General features: G+C 30.2%; 1 protein-coding gene across 2 annotated transcripts; it reads left to right on the top strand.

The window, feature by feature from the left end:
• The first annotated feature begins 1003 nt into the window (after positions 1-1003).
• On the top strand, positions 1004-17125 carry LOC128163021 (sodium-coupled monocarboxylate transporter 1-like). 2 transcript variants are annotated; one of them, XM_052826480.1, is made up of 17 exons: positions 1006-1077; positions 6205-6573; positions 6721-6789; positions 7147-7198; positions 7675-7742; positions 8897-8977; positions 9654-9727; positions 10013-10150; positions 10337-10472; positions 10657-10745; positions 11305-11417; positions 11752-11822; positions 12193-12279; positions 12595-12782; positions 15562-15662; positions 15779-15897; positions 16135-17125. In XM_052826480.1, the coding sequence occupies exons 2-17, from the start codon at positions 6232-6234 to the stop codon at positions 16249-16251; spliced, it is 1845 nt and encodes a 614-aa protein (XP_052682440.1). In that variant the 5' UTR covers positions 1006-1077; positions 6205-6231; the 3' UTR covers positions 16252-17125. The 2 variants fall into 2 exon arrangements, 1 of the variants encoding a protein (XP_052682440.1); XR_008240754.1 differs by lacking the exon at positions 16135-17125 and having other exon boundaries at positions 1004-1077; positions 12595-12786; positions 15779-15796.
• Positions 17126-17799: the final 674 nt, after the last annotated feature.

The raw sequence follows: 17799 nt of genomic DNA, 5'->3' as shown, positions 1-17799 counted from the left end.
GAGTCGATGTAAAAGCCGACGGCTGGCTCCAGAATCTGTTACAAACTCCTTACGTATTTAGGAGGTAGCATTCTTGTAAACGGTACTGTCAAGTTCCCTACCGTGACATATGTTTTTGTAAGTTAAAAAATCATATGATGCAACTTATAACCTTGGCTGAATCGATTTCCTGCTCTTATGCGCTAGGGAGGTCATAATCATGAGTTTTTATTCTATTAAGAAATCGTTTTTCTGTCACTATTTTTTAAATCATCAATGAAAAACGTTGAGTTAATTTCTTGAATAAAACAAATATTTGGAGGAATAAATTTTAAAATTCATTTTCATTAAACTTGTTGTACGCAGGCAAATGGTTATTAAAACCTATTTTAATTTTGATATATCCTATATTCGTTTAAACAATGTTCATGATGACTAGAAATTCTGATATCCTTATATAAACTTCATTTTGGTACAATATTTGAATTTGATACGTTTTCCTTTAACAGATATAATGATGAGATATTAACATGTTGACTTCAAAGTCTTCAGAAACTCATGCAATATATCTTATATCTAAAATTAAGTGCTATAATTTTACAAATAACCTTGTTCTAAATTGATATGAAATGCTAGTACATATGTATATAACCACATGTATAATTACTGATTATTAGTTTTTTGGCAATGGTTTAGTTCACGTCCGGTACTTGAATACATAAAGAATGCATTTGAACCTATTCAGCTGGGTACAATAGATATGCAAATCAGTAAAATTTCTCATAGAAATTTGTTTTAGTTGAGTAACTACGTGGCTTTTCTGCAGCATTTGCACAAATGACTTCGCTTCCCGCGGTTAAGAATCATCAAAGTGTGAAGTAATTACGTAAATTCGTCCTCCGGGGAACAGTCAGTATAAGTTTACGTGTAAGTATAAGTAATAATGGTTATGTAAATATAAAGAGCATGCATTGTGAATCGTCTGAAACCTGGGCATGTCATTCACCGCTCAATGACCTACTTAAGGTTCGGGCTCGTTTAATTGCAAACTAGGTCACTGTGGACTGTCTCGACTCAACAACAGTTTACGTTACACAGGTAAGTTACAAACACTCTTGCAGTTTGTTATCCCATTAAATTTCAGTCCTACATTTCAAGAGCTGATTTCTTGATCAAAGCTTAGTCTCATTATCAAATTATTAATCATCTTTTAAAAATCAAGTTGCTGTACATCGCCGACGATGTGAAGAAACGTACAGCACGATGACTCTTAACAGGGCAATGCATTTGCAAACCCGCCAGTAATGTCTGTTCTTGTGTTTATAAGTATTCATCAGCTCAGTGAAAATGTCAATTTAAATATTTACTAGTAAAATGAAAGAAAACTTTTATGGATACAATTGCACGTGAACTAATCTATTTCGCGGTTTTTTATTTTTTGCTGCAATAACAAATTCGAATCTCGATCCCAACCTTTAAACGAATTCGTTGGTGACTTATGGTGGATATGATAGTATCCGTTGCATAAAGCATATATACTCCGCGTAACAAGGTTATGTAATTTTTTATGCAATGATCGCTACTTTCATAACCCACACGAGTCATCAAAGAAAGCACTTTATTCTTTATATGTACATCTTTTTCATAACAATTAATGAATTGATTGAAAAGATATTGGAATTCGAGTTTTACATCTTCATGATTGTTTCGTGCAGTTTTATTAGGTTGCTGAAGGTTTCGACTGACCGATCGATAAACTAGTTAGAACGGGATCGTGTAGATTTCTGCTCTGTTAGTGTTTACAAAGCTATGAATCGCAATCGCTTTAAGAAATAGAGGAGAAAATGTTCGATAGATGTAAATATTCTTATGATAATATGCAAAATATAATGGTTTTAATATCCCAGCGACAATCTTATCGTGATGCTTGAAGAAGGGGATTCCTCTTTAGTCATAAAGGTTTTGAATATATTATATTATGATTATTCAAGTTCGACAATTTGCATTTAATTTGTTGTGGTAGACATACACATAGGAATGTTCTTAAGATTCTTCAATTAAATTGTTTGGATGTTAATGAGTTGAATCATGAAATGTATGTTTAGAATAGAGTGTATGTACTAACTGTGTTCTATTTTGAAGAGAAGTGTTCTTGGAATTTTCAAACATGTGTTGTATATAAATATTGATATATAATGTATATTTTTGGGGAAACAATATGTAACTTCTTGTAGAATGGGTGGAAATTATGATTACAGTGTATTGCTTTAATGTGCAAGTTTACTAAGATGTTTTTTTAATACAATACGGCTGACTCCAATTTTACCAAAACGTCATACATGTATACTTAAACTTAAGTATTTGATACTTTACTATAAAAGTAAATGGTATTGGGCGTCTATTTTATATAGATAACTTTATATTGATGCCAAAGTAAATTATTTCAGTTTTGTTTGCAAATGACGATAGTATTAAAAAATCCTTCAAAATACGGATATTTTCGAAAGAAACTTTACATGATCAATATTAATAAAGAAAATTAACAGAGTTTATCCCGTTTATAAAGACTTGAAAATATATTTGTGTCTATCCATATGATATGCTTATTACTTCACACACAATTACTCATTGATAATACTAATCTCATACCGATTGCACTGCATGTTATCATGTCAAACCTCGTTTACATGCATTCATATAAAAACACATGCATAATAGTATCAAATGTATTAACACTATATGTTTACCTCACATTAGGTGTAGAAATTGTAGTATGGATTAGAATAGACTCGTACCTGGGAGAAAATTACATTATAAAACGCTGAATCTACATTCAACAAAAATATAAAGCTATAATTTGCTGCTGCTAAAGCTACATATAACATCCCGATTTATATGGCATGTCAAATGTTGCAATATTCGATTTTTCCATTTGTATTGTATAAATATTCATTTGCATTGTATAATTTTCCATTTGTATTCTATAATTTTCCATTTGCATTGTATAAATTTCATTTGTATGTATTATTTTCTATTTGGATTGTATAATTTTCTATTTGTATTGTATAATTTTCAATTTGTATGGTATAATTTTCTTTGTTTGAATTTCATTTGTATTGTATAATTTTTTATTTGTATTCTAATTTCTATAATTTTCCACTTGTATTGTATAATTTTCGTGTGTATTTTATTATTTTCAATTTGTATAAATTTCAATTTTTATTCTATAATTAAGGTCTTCCGTTTCCAACGGAAGACCTTATAGTTTTCGTACTGTTTCTTATTATTATTATTTTTTTCCCCAAATTTTGTGCACGCGATATCTCGAAAACTATTCGGCCGATTTCGACCATTTTTTCACAGATGATTGCCAGAGGTCATAATTCTAGAAGTTTTTTGAAATTTTGAAATCGTCACTTCCGGTTCCGATTTACGGCCGATTTTGTAAATTTTTACGACCAATTTTGTGCAGACATAAACTCATAGACTATCAGAGATATGAATATAAAATTTTCAGGATAGGTAGACCATAGATTGAAGTTGTGCACAATGCAGTTTTTTTATGCCAGTGGCGCAAAGTTTAGGAGCTCGCCTGGGCTCGAAAATTGTATACGAATTTTGAATCAAAATTTTCATACGCTTTGATCTGTATCTTTTTATCAGTTAATATTTTGTTAACATATATATACATGTAACAAAAGTGGTAGATAATAAAAAGTTCTTTTCAACAAATTCAACAAAAAGGGGCTGGCCCCTTTTTTTAGGGGCCAAGACACTTGTAAAATATAATACAAATAGCTTAAATACGATAAAGATTTTGTAATGCATTATAGAAGCAAAGTTGTTAATCGTACCAATATCTATTAGAAAAAATCGTTGCTACGCCCATTTATTGCGTAATTAGGGATTTTTAGGGGCCAAAGTACTTAAACTTTGACCCGATCTATCTAGAGAAGTAGAAACATTTTGTTGGACATCATAGAGGAGAAACTGTTTGAATTTATGATTGAAATCGATTCCAATTATCAAAACACGAATTTTTGTCCCCATTAAGGATCTAAAGGGCTGGCTTCTAAAATATTCAATCATTTGTATCTCAAAAATGATCAACAATTTTAGATGGGTGTAAGAACAAAAAATGTTAGTATTCTTAAGACCTTTTCAAAGAAATCAAGAAAAAGGGGCTGGGGTGTGTGTGTGTGGGGGGGGGGGGTAATTCTGAAATTGTATCGATTATTCATGGTATGATTTATAACAGAGATCGCAAGGAAGACCTACTCGTTACTCGTAACGAGATCGTATCTAGTTTTCATTTACTTTCTACAATTTTCAATTTGTATTGTATAATCTTTCATTTGTGATGTATAATTATAGAATACAAATGGAAAATTATACAACACAATTCAAAAATATACAATACAAATGGAAAATTATAGAATACAAATGGAAAATTATATAATTCAAATGAAAAAAATTATCAAATACAAATTAAATTTATACAATGCAAATGAAAAATTATAGAATACATACGAAAATTATAGAATACAAATGGAAAATTATGGAATACAAATGCAAAATTATAGAATACAAATTGAAAATACAAATTGAAAATTATAGAATACAAATAGATAATTATACAATACAAAAGGAAACTTATAGAATACAAATGAAAATTCAACAATACAAATGGAAAATTATACAATAGAAATGGAAAATTTATACAAAACAAATTGAAAATTATAGAATACAAAATGAAAATTATTAAATACAAATGGAAAATTATAGAATACAAATGAAAAATTATATGAAAATTATAGAATAAAAATGGAAAATTATACAATACAAATTGAATATTATACAATACAAATACAAATTGAAAATTATTCAATACAAATAGAAAATTATACAATACAAATGGGAAATTATAGAATACAAATAAAAATAATACAAATAAAAAATTATATAATACAAATGGAAAATAATAGAATACAAATGAAAACCATACAACACAAATGGAAAAGAACGAATATTGCAACGTTTGACATGCCATAGATATATAATTTAGTAAAATGACTATCTTACAAAAATAAATCATAACTAGGTACAATCTCGTTACGAGTAACGAGTAGGTCTTTCGATCGATTTTGTTTGAACAATACATTGCAATTCCAATAAAAATGCATATCCCCCAACTTATAGATAATGTATAGGATCATCACTATCTTTCACAATGCTCAACAAAGTGTTTTTCAATATTAAAATACGGAAATTCAGAAATAGGCGTAGCAATGTATTTTCTAGATAGTTAATGTTACAATAAACAACTTTGTTTCTATAATGCATTGCAAAATATTTATCGTTTTTTAAAGTAATTTGTAATATACTTTACGAGTCTTCTGGCTCATTATTTTAGGGGCCAGACCCTTTTTCTTCATATTATCAAAAATATCCCTTGAATTTCATGGAAACCTTTGGAAACTATACTAGTTTAAAACGTGGATAAACCAAAGCTTCTGAAATGCGAAGCATATGCTGTAAAGCAGATTCAATCTAAAGATATAAGTAAGGCAACCTGTAAAAGAATTTTAAAAGCCAGAATTCTATGTAAAGAATCTATATAGAATTCCTCGACCATAAGCTAAGAACAGTAAAAAACTTGTTTAAAGGAAACGGTTCATGATACATGTACATGCTTTAAAACAGAGCTTTCAACTTTTATGTTTGTTTAATAAAAAATAGTGTAATACATATCAAAATTAATTTGTAGATTAGATGTTTCAAAAGAGCATACTGGCGTGCGACCAGTTCTCGCCGAGTACCATTTCTCGCCAGTGCATTGTTACGTCATTTTTCTTATATCATTCGCCTACATGCTTTTAAACGTCTTAAATCTCTGTATGCTATTGATAGCGAATATTTTTATTTTATGCAACTATATGGATTCCTTTGGATAATGATAAAAAGAAAACCCCAGATGGATACCATGCACGTAGTTAGATAGCTTGATTAGAATATTTTCTTACACTGTTGCACACCTACATATGTAGTAAGTGTTAAAACATCATATATATATTTTTTTTTTATAAAACTTGTTTTGATAGTATGACATAGACAACAACTAGAAATCTTGAATAAGAGTCTTCAGCATTTTAAAACTTGTTTTGATAGTATGACATAGACAACAACTAGAAATCTTGAATAAGAGTCCTCAGCATCTTCTTGTAGGAAAGTAAAAGAGCAATTGAAGAGAAAATGTTGAAGGAAGCAACGTTTGGGGTGGCAGATTACGTAGTCTCTGCTCTTGCTCTATGCATATCTCTGAGCATAGGACTTTACTACGCATGCTCTGGAGGACGGCAAGCTACTACAGCAGAATATCACCTTGGAAACCGAAATTTAAATTTTTTACCAGTTATGTTTTCCTTGATGGTGACGTCACAGTCGTCTATTTTGATCCTTGGGGTACCGGCAGAGACCTACCTCTATGGTTTCCTGGCAACTATATCTGGATTTGGATTCTGGTTTGCTTACTGGTTATGTGCTAGGATAGTTATTCCTATTGTCCACCCAATTAGAATAACCAGCGTCAATGAAGTAAGATATCTAGGCTTCTAATAAAGTAAACTCAATTTGTATTATTATACCTTGAAGTTAAGTAATGGAAATTACTACTTGTTTAAAATAACAAAGTGTTGATAAATTATTGAAAAAGTCATTAATTTAATTTCTGTTATGTTCTAGTATTTTAACCTGAGGTACAAAAACAACCGCGTCCGCTTTCTTACAACTGTTCTTTCCTTCATATTTTGGGTGAGTATTCTTTATTTAAAGTTTTTGTCCAGGTCTTAAGTCGCCTATTCGTGTTACATCTTAAAAACTATTTATAAGCAAATACAATGCTGAATCTTAAGTTTCCAAAGTATATATCCCTCAGCCGACATCTTAAAATTCCGGATTCTTGCCGGAGCCTTTGTCATTGTTTGTAGAGTTTTTCACTATGTTAATAATAAAATTTTGTCTGCATCTTGTATTTTGATTTCCCCATGATTATCTTACCGGTAAATTAATTCAAAATCAAATGTTTCTGTTGGTAGCATTTTAAAGAAGAGACGAAAACATAGCTTTCTTTAGCTTTTAAACTTGTGAAGCTTATCCTTTACATTTCAGTTCATTTATCTCGGCATAGTTACATACGGCGTATCTACAGCTATAGAATCAAGTATGTATATAATAATACCATTGTATCTAATAGTCATTGATTATTGCTATTCATATTGTATTTAAAGTTAATGTTATCATTTTTTGTAAAACCAATCCTAGTAAATCTCTCTCATTGTCTTGCACCAGTTTTCTTATAAGTTATAAGCCTCAATTCGCCCGTTGTGTCAAATAGCGCACCTCGTACCATCCAATGGACTGTTCTTGTCCTCAACCCATTAAGTTTGATGTAGTAATATACATTCCAAGCACGCTTAAAGCATATCTTCTAAAATCGAATGGTTTTGGTCATCAGTACTTTTTGTACTATTTTTACGTTTTACCCATTGATACAAAATTGAAGTTTGAATATTTTTATAAATAGATGTTATTTCTACACTTTGAATGACTGTGTTGTATTCCCGACGTAACTTTTTGAATGTCTGTATAGATAAGAAAAACATGTTTTGGTTGAATTTTTCAAAAACTAAATTTCAGTTTTGGGAGTGCCGGTTTGGCTGTGTGTGGTGATTGTGTCAATCTGTAGTATGATCTACACCGCAGTTGTGAGTACATTTAATCACACTTTGTCTGTATCTGTATTACTTTTATACTTTATTTTGAAATATGTTCACTAGAGAATGTACGATTTACTCTACATGTAAAATGTGTATGAGTCAAGTTTAACCAGTAAAAACCCGCTTTCATATATAAGTTGTACACTTCAATTTGTATAATTTAAAATTTAAATGCGTAAATATTTCAATAAAATATGTAAAACACTTTGGTTTTTAAAAATATTAATATGTGCAGTTTACCCAATTATTTATTAAACTCACATTTAAATGGGAAATTGTGTTATTTTTAAACTAGTAAAATAAGGATATTACACTGTATACTTTTTATATATGAATTTAAAATTTAATCTGTAAACTATATAAAATGATATTAATTGTTTTTATTTATTTCAAAACCGAGATTATGATATATCATATATATATTTTGTCAGGGTATTTCTTTATTTGAAATCTTGTGAAAAAAAGAGTTCGAATATTAGTAAAATATATAATCATTTTAAAGTCAAACATTATGAATGTACCAATGTTATCCGTTGTAATTTGAATATAAGTATTTTGAATATGACCTATTTCAAAAATTGGTTAGTAATAAAATCTATAGACTCAAACAAGAGGCCCGCTGGACACATCGCTCACCTGCACAACAATTCGTGTATCTCATTTGAAAATTTCAAATACGAAACTCGTCTAAAATATTTCATTCTAAAAGCTTATATGTAGTTGGAATATCATAAGTTCTAACATGCATCAACACACAAGTCTTATCATCATAGGCCTCAAAGAAAGCATGATTGTTTATAAATATAAAAAAAATGTAGTATTGTATATCTGGAAATAAAGATGTTTTAATCATTCAATCTCCTATATACTTCATATTGAACTTTAAACCTGTTCAAGGGCCGTTTTTTATAAATTTCAGGGATCACAGTTTGAACAAATTAGAATGTACACAATCTCAGAATGCTTGCTTAATAATACCCCCCACTTTATTTTGCCATAACTTAGGCAAACTGGCTGGTATAATTTTTTGTGACTAATTTTTGCAATTGAACAGGCAGTGATAAGAACATGACTGGAAATTTTGTTGTTTTAATTTTTAATCATTATCATATCAAATGTTTACTCCTATTTCTCTTTTGCAGGGAGGAATAAAAGCCGTGATATGGACCGATGTTATACAGTACAGCATCATGCTAACATCAGTACTGGCGATACTTATAAAGGTACAGTAGGAACACTTTATAGTGTGTTTGGGTGTGACAAATTATAAGTAAGTCTAAGCAAACAATATATTAATAAGGTTTTGTCTGTTTTGTTGTATTGACAGGTTACAAAGAATGGTTGAGTTTGAAACGCAATCTCGGCCTGTAAACACAAATGAAAATATTTAAAGTTAATGTTATCTCTTAACGTTAAAGCAGGTTTTGAGATAACATATAGGTTTATTGAGAAATACATCGTTGTTCTGTGTCTTTATATATATAAAAAAATCATCATGAGGGCTTGATGGTCGTGGTCATTTTAGACTATTGATCTCCTTTTAATGAAAAAGAGCTCTATATAAAAGTATAATAAAAGTATAGGAAAATACATGTACCCAAATTTTAAAAGGTAAATATACGGCAATAGCTAAACAAATCATATCTTAAAATTTTAGGTAGATTTGATGGCTAATGTTTGACCATCCAGCCTCCTTAAATTGAAAACAAAAGTTATGAAATGTATATGCCATGATTATAATATCATTTGATTTTCTTAAAGGTTTGATGAATTACTCTTGTAAAACATTTTGTGTTTTATTTGTAAAGCTAAATGTATGGTTTGAAATGGGTTTTATAGTCTTTAAATCGAGCTATGAATAAAAACCTAGTTTTTATGTACAATATTTTATTCTGACAGGGATCGATGAAAGTAGGAGGCGGATCTGAGGTCATTCGTATAAACTCAGAAGGAAAGAGACTCGATTTTTGGAAGTAACAATTCTAAGAAACTAATTTATTTCTCTTGTGATTAATTCATATTTGTAATTAATGTTTTTATTGTAAACTATTTAATTGAATCGTATCTGTCTGATGCTATTGCATATAATCATACGTTAATTTGAATAAATAATACATAATTACATGTATGTACATGTATATTGTTGACACATGTCCCCTTTTACACTTTTGTTTTACTTTATATCATAACAATTTTATTTCGTTTCTTTACATTTTGTTTCAGAAACTCCTGCTTGTAATAGTCTTTTTTGATTACAGTTTTAGTTTAGATCCCACCCTTCGATACACAATGTGGAACGTCATGATCGGGAACACTGCCAAACTCTTCTACTTCCCCCTCTCTCAGTCCTCCGTTCAGAGGATTGGATGTATGCCTACAATAAAAGATGCATACAAGTAATGCTATATTTTCTTATTAAACAAATAAACATTTATAACATAAGCGTATGGTAGATTTTAGGTAAAGATGGATACAGAGAAAAACATGTTAAGTTGAGCCGAAAATGACATAAATGTATTTAAAAAGAAGTTATAAATCGCGTTGAATAACCATATTTTATTCTTATTTTATTTCTTTGACAGAATGTTTTATATTGTTGCCCCATTAATGGGCCTCACTTTCTTTTTGGCTGGAAGTATGGGTCTTGTATCATACGCCTATTTTGTCAAAGTAAAATGCGATCCTTTGGCATCAAAGTTTATAAAGAATCCAAACCAGGTATGTTGCATATATAGAGAGTGTGTTTATAATTATATAGCTTTAATTTTATATAATTAGAAAATAATGAAATGGGAACTTTTTTGCAGAGATATATTTCAGATCAGAGAATTATATACTGCGCAGTTTCATTAGTTTTTTTTTAAATTTATTTTTCAAAGTACATTCTTCTTTTTCATATGAGATAATACCTATCTTGGTGACCGAGATATTTCACGAAACACCGGGAATGGCTGGACTTTTTATTGCAGGACTATTCTGTGCTTCCTTGAGGTCTCGTAGAGCTTGCTTACTTGTCTTAACGTTTGTTTTAGTAAAAATAGTCTATGAATGGAGAATAAGCGTTAAGAACTCCTTTTATTGGTTTGTTATTTTGATTACATTTTATTTCGAAACTTAAAGACAATGAATTAAACTCATTTTTAAAAAATTGTTAACTATGTTTAATGTATGCACCATCTTTTGCATCATATCATAGAAATTGTATAACCAAATAGGCATGACAAGAACTTGACAATAACTATAACATAAATATTTGTAGTAACCCTTGTTCTTTCAAAATTTGATCTTTATTTAAGAGGGCTGGATTATAGACTTAATATTTTACTTGGAGACAAAGAGCTGAGTATATGAATATATAGGAATATATTCAAATTTGAAAACATATGGATTTTTTCTTAAATTAAATCATAAAGTTTATGACTATAAATGATATGTATACATTTAAAAATAGATCTTATGGGTTATTTGTTAAGAATCTAGTCTTAAAAACCTATTTTAATGATCAATGGAGAAAACGTTGTCCTGAGCAATACATTATGTATACTTACAGTACAGTGTCAAGTGGATATGCAGTGATATCTTCAATGACTCTTCAAGATATCATCAAGATGAAATGGCCAAATTTGTCTGAGAAAAGATCAACTATTGCTTCGAAATTGACTGGTAAAAATTGTTTTTATTGTTATGTTCTTACTGTTTTACTTAAAAACAGTTATATAATTCTTGCTCTTTTGACAGCAAGGCAGAATCATGCAAATTCCTTTAACTTCATTTTGGAAATTAATTAGAACTTAAAGAGATTGCTTAATGTGTTGTTGTTACATCGTATTATCATCAAACACTGTACGTGTACAGGTTTTGCAAGTAATTTGTACCATTTCATTGATATTTTTTGTTTTTTGTTTGTTTTTTGTTTGGGCACCGTATTGTGCAATACATTTATAAATTTTAAAAATATATAAAACCACTATCGTTTAATGTCGATGTTTCGTTTCAGTTCTTGTTATTTCATTTTTAACAACGGGAATGGCATTATTGCTTGCCAATATCAAGGGTACTTTACTTAAGGTAGAGTATTTACCCGTATATCTTTTTTTCTGTTCATCTCTATTCATCTTAACATTGGTGTCATCTTTAAGAGTGACGAAGTAGAATATTTGTAATGGACACAATTCGATAACTATAAAGTAGTACTTAAAAACACAGTATTTTAATTTGGTTAAATTTTGTCCTTATTAACATGAGAAATAATTCTTGTTGTGTTGAAGATGAAAAAAATAAATAAATAGACATCCCCTCCCCCCTAAAAGTAGCTGTTTCAGATTTAAAAAGTCCCTCCGATATCAACTTGAAATATTCTTGAAAATTCATTCAGACATTACCAAATTCGAATTCTTGATAACATTATTATTCTATGTGCATTGTTCCTTGAATACAGTTAGCCCAAATGGTAATGACAATACCAACCGGTCCATATACAGGGATCTTTCTCTACAGTATCTTCTGTACATCTGCCACATCTGCGGTAAGGTATATTTTCCATACTTAAAATATGGCTAAATGTGCGAAATTGTAAACTAGTCGTTTAATATATGTATGATAAAAAGAAGCGAAAATAAATGAACATACATGTAGTACAAACAAAAAGAACAATGTATTTTATCTATATTTATGCATGTGTTCATGTAACTTCTATCAAGCATGTTTTGTGAAACTGTTTTTACCTTTAACTCTTTTGATTGTATGGGAATCATTCAGCTTAATTGATTATGCACAACAATTTCGTGTTGATATACATTTAGAAAAAGAAATTAAGATAGACTTCCCCTTCGTTTTTTAGGGCGCTATTTTGGGAGGCATCGTGTCCTTGGTGTTCTATCTGTGGATGGCAATCGGTAATATTGTTCTCAGTCCCCCCAGTGTAGAGAAAAAACTGGCGCCAGCTCCACTAGACATGTGTTTTTTGAACAGTACTCTGGTATCTTACAATACAACAACCGCTGCACCTACATCGAGCCCCGCATCTTTGTAGGTTTGCATGGTATTATTATGAATTTTCTGTCGTTTTATTAAAAATTTTAATTTTCTTTAATCGTTTCTATAAAAAGCGTATGCATAAGAACCAATGGTTTGTTCAAACAAGTTGTAACTATTTGTCTTACTTACTTTGGATATTCTTTTAAAGGAGTAATTGCAATTTATAATGTTTTCGAAAAAAATCGTATTGTTTTAAAAATAGGAATCCCCCTTTAATTTGCATGCGTCAGAAAAAAAATCAAATTACTGAAGTACTGACGGGAGTTGATTTTATCGATTATCATTTATTTTAAAATCAACTTATCTTGCATGGCAATTAGTTTCTAGTCTGCATTTGAATTACGCACTTTTTTATTATATGAATTTTAGACTTTTTATGACAAGAATTTCGAGAAACCCCATATGAATCATGTTGTGTAATATTTAAAGATAGATTTCAAACTATGAATGAGTAATCGAAGCAATTCTAAAAATTGTATGGATCCAAGCACTGTTGATATCGAACTCTAGTCTCGTTCAACCAGGCGCTCGGCTGTCTCCGTTAATCTCCGACAAGCAAGAGAGCCTCTCTGCTTGTCGGAGATTTACGGAGACAGTCGAGCGTTTGGTTGAACGAGGCTATATTAAAGGGGCATTGTCACGATTTTGGTCAAATTTTGTTTTTCGATTTCTATTGTTTACAATACTTCAGTAAGGCATTTCTAATAATCAATTAAAATTTGAGAGTGATTCGTAGAGTTATAAGCAAGTTAATAGGCTCACAATTCTTTGCCATGTAAACAAGGCTCGTGCCTTGTTTTTCTTTTTATTTATTTTAGGCATGGATAAACAGTTCCTAACGTATAACACATTCGTTTTAATTTTGAAAATGAAATTTTTACTTTAACATTCAAAATGTAAACAAACACTTTGTTTACATAGCGAAGAATTTCAAGCTCTGTACATGTAACTCGCTTATAACTCAACAAATGACACTCAAATTTTGGCTGCCCATTAAAAAAGCCTTTCTGAAGCATTGTAAATATTAAAATCGGAAAAATAATTTTTGACCAAAATCGTGACCATGCCCCTTTAAACTCTGGCGTAGGAATACACGAGACTATAAAAATACCTTAGTTGTTCGTATTATATAAAATCTGACCTTTTCAACGTGTTTATCGGTTAGTTTCCTTGAAAAACAATGCTTCAGAATACATAACATCGAATTATTTTCAAGAACTAAGTCTTGTTAGCGGTGATGATTTGTGCTTAGGTCCCAACACTGTTTCATTTTCGGTTTGCCAGAGTAACTGCATTGGAGAGTTGATTAAAATCAACTCCCAAAAATTTGCATGCGTCAGAACACACGAAAAGAGAATTTAACAAATATTTAAACTAAAAAGCCATTCCTTGTAAAAAGAAGTTAAAGTTCATTTTATAGAAGTAGGAGTGAAACCAATTTGTGGGTTCAAAATATTGGCGTCTTGGAATGAAATTTATCCGGAAACTAATTAATACTTTTTTATGGACTAAGAAATATAGAGATAACGCTGTTATTGGACAGTTTCTTCATACGTTAATCTGTTTGCATCAGAAAGAGGCCATAATGAGGGATCCACATTTTATTTTTCAAATTACCGAAGTACAACTCTTTCATTTTTGCTTTTAATTTTACGCAAATTTGTATGTATTAAAAATGTTATTCTTTATTCCATAGCAACAAGCAGAAAAGAGTGAATGGTTATAATAAACAATCAAACATTTATCTACCTAATGCACAATTTAAAGACAGTAGAATTTACTCATGAGTGCAAACTATACCAGCTGATCACGTCTATGTTTTATATTAATAAACATTTAATTGTAAACATATGACAAGAAGAAAATTAACACAAAAAGAAACAAAATGAATAATCACACATTTTAAGTGTTGAAATTACATGCTAACAAACAACTTCCTAAATGAATCAAAAAGTGCAAAAAACAAAGCCAGAGGGACTGGTTAAAACTCAATTTAAACTAGAGCTTGTTTTGAACTAAGAGGAAAATTCCTTGAGAAAACTGAACTTCAAATGTTTTGATTTAAAACATATAAAGTATTAATACAGTATTGATAATGATTATCATCATCATAGACAACTGTTTTCTTCTATTAGCAAGTTGATTTCTTCGTCTAAAACGAAATTAAATCAAGGATGATTATAAGAAACTTGCATATTAAAACAAGACGTCTTTGTGATTTGTTAGGACACAGTAGTAATTGTACACTTTTGTTCAAATAAGCGATATAACAAACATGCCTTTATCTTTTCATTGATGCTTTGAACTATTAGAAGTATGATTTGTTTTCTGCCTCATTTATTATTGTTAATTTAACAGGGCTTTTGTAAATAAATAATGCATAATATAAAACACGATCTTGAAAATTGTAACTTCAAACCCGCTTGCCATCTCTGTCAACATTGTGCGAAGATATACCAAATGGTCGATATTCGAAAAATGTTACATGTATCCTTTCAAATCATAACTTTACTCACCAGGTACTCTATTTACAAAATGCCATACGCATGTCAAAATTGACAACTCTGCAATCAAACGATTGTACAGATTTGTGTACAATCAATTATAAAGGTTAAAATTGGAAGGTTAGGTACTTGTCACACTTTGTATATTAGCAAGTAAACTTTTGACAAGTTCTATGTATCATTTTCGGGGGTTTTAGAGCACAAATTATGCCACTTATCTTCAAATATTTATTTTTGTTAATACATAACTTCTGCCTGACTTGCAGGGAAGGCTTCAATCAGATCTATGGCATGTCTTTCCAGTGGTTCGATTTCATCGCCATTATTATTGTCTTTGTCGTTGGGTTGATTACTAGCAAAATTGTTGGTAAGTAGTCGCTATGCTCTTTACCATTCATATGGTAAATGTATGTAAACATTACCATGTCTTGGCAACCTTAATCAATGGGCGTAAATATAGTAAATATATTGGTTCCCCATTAGGTGCTCCGAAGGAAGAAGACGTGGATGCCAGGTATGTTCTGTGCTTTACGGAACAATTTTTTCCATACCTTCCATTCAGAGTGAAACATTTACTCTCTTGTCGATCAACAATACCAAAGGTAACACGTATTAAATTACATTTGTTTAAATATTAAGTAACAAGTAAATCAAGTAAAATTCCAATAAATCTAATACGTTTCCTAATTGTACTAATTGTATGTAATTTGTGTGGCGTTTTATGTATATAGCTGTTCATTTTGAAATTAAAATAATTTCAGTGGAAAGATGAATGTTTTTTTTTTTATTTCGGTAATGTACTATATATATTGAGTACTGATATATTAATCTACTTACAGAGAAGAAAGCAAATAAAAACAGAAGAACGCCGAGATAATGAGGAGATGATCGTGGGAACATCTGTTCCGGAAAAAGAAAAAGGTGTTAAGAAAATTTTCAGAGAAGAAAAACAATAATGAGAATAGGACTTTTAATTTGCTATTCCTGCCAATACGCTTCAAAATAGAACTTGATATGATGCTCATAATATAAAAATACCTATACTGATATACTTGTGTATAGGTAACGAGTTTAAAGTCCATTGAATGCTAATATATATATATATGGTGACTGTCCTTCTGTATAAAGAATTGTACTACATGCATGTTGCTATAACTACTACTGATGACTTTGAGATGGTAAAATACCATTTTGTTCGGTATTGATCGTGTATTTTTTGTGCAGCACTTTTATACGGATTATCATTTGAATGAAAAGGACATTTATTTTAAATTCCCATTAACACCTACTCATTACCTGGTACAAAGTAAACCTTAAAATCTGACATCTGTGCCCTACTCACATAAATCGAAAAAGTATAGAAGTAAATGAATAAAATTCATTTTTACTTAGAACTAGATCATCTTGATTCGCACTTAAGTGAAACACATGAAAGTGGCCTTGAATTTGTTTTTAAATCTGCAGTTATGATTTTAGCAAAAATTTAGAATTATAGTTGACATAGCCTTGTTTCCGAATTAATGCTTTGTAACCTTGATCCGCACTTAAGTGAAACACATGAAAGTGGCCTTAAATTTGTTTTCAAATCTGTAGTTATGATTTTGGCAAAAATTTAGAATTATATTTGACATAACCTTGTTTCCGAATTAATGCTTTGTAACCTTGGAAGTTATGAATCGTTCATAATATTCGAAGAATGTCAATGTATTAGTTATGGTGCTTTGAAAATAAATGAATGTGAAATATCTTGTTTCTGAACTTATCTTAGAACAATTTTAACAAGAGATTGATCTTTAGGTAGTGTGTCAAACAGCAATATGACGTAGGCCTGTCTATTCCATTGTAAGCCACTCAGCCAAGGCTCTCTGAAGTCAACGATTTTTGTCTGACTTTTGAGCTAAGAGTTCACAATCGGTGCATATTTGGCTTGAAACCGCGTAATTTTTAACTTGTTTTAACGCAAGGAATAGATAGCTACGTCATACGAAAAGTCGAAGATCTTGTTCAAATGGTTCTATTCCACATGGTCATAGCTTACACTGTAGGTTGCCGTGTGTCTCTATTTTACATTTAATGTTATGGAAGATTACTCTAGCAATATAAATAGGATCAAGTTAGTTTGCAGTTTAGACTATATCATAAAATATACTAGTACACTATCTTTTTGAGTGTTTACTGCTTTCATCGTGAATATTCTATATAATCGTATTGCGCATGAACAATCAAACAGAACCTAACGTTCATCTGTCCAAAAAATCCAGTAATTATAATGATCCGATGATCTATCTACAATTAATAAATTAAAATACATTGCAAATACTATAATGATAAGAATAATCTTTATTTATCCAAGATAACTTAATAAGCATATAGCTAGTTTTCATCGTGGCCCTGCATTAAAACATGTAATAGATCATACATATTGTAATATTCTGCAAGTTATTGAAGCAACGTTGATTCTATGAGAAAGTAATTACTAAAAGTTATTTTTACGAAAATGTAAA

The sequence above is a fragment of the Crassostrea angulata genome, chromosome 9 (assembly GCF_025612915.1).
Source record: "Crassostrea angulata isolate pt1a10 chromosome 9, ASM2561291v2, whole genome shotgun sequence".
Classification (NCBI taxonomy): Eukaryota; Metazoa; Mollusca; class Bivalvia; order Ostreida; family Ostreidae; genus Magallana; species Magallana angulata.
Note: the sequence above shows the minus strand (reverse complement) of the source record. Positions and strands in the feature narration are given on the sequence as shown.

Coding starts and splice junctions, on each gene's coding strand:
- LOC128163021 (XM_052826480.1), top strand. CDS start 6,232: ATGTTGAAGGAAGCAACGTTTGGGGTGGCAGATTACGTAGTCTCTGCT. Junction 6,574..6,720: donor GAATAACCAGCGTCAATGAA/GTAAGATATCTA, acceptor GTTATGTTCTAG/TATTTTAACCTGAGGTACAA. Junction 10,746..11,304: donor CTATTCTGTGCTTCCTTGAG/GTCTCGTAGAGC, acceptor GTATACTTACAG/TACAGTGTCAAGTGGATATG.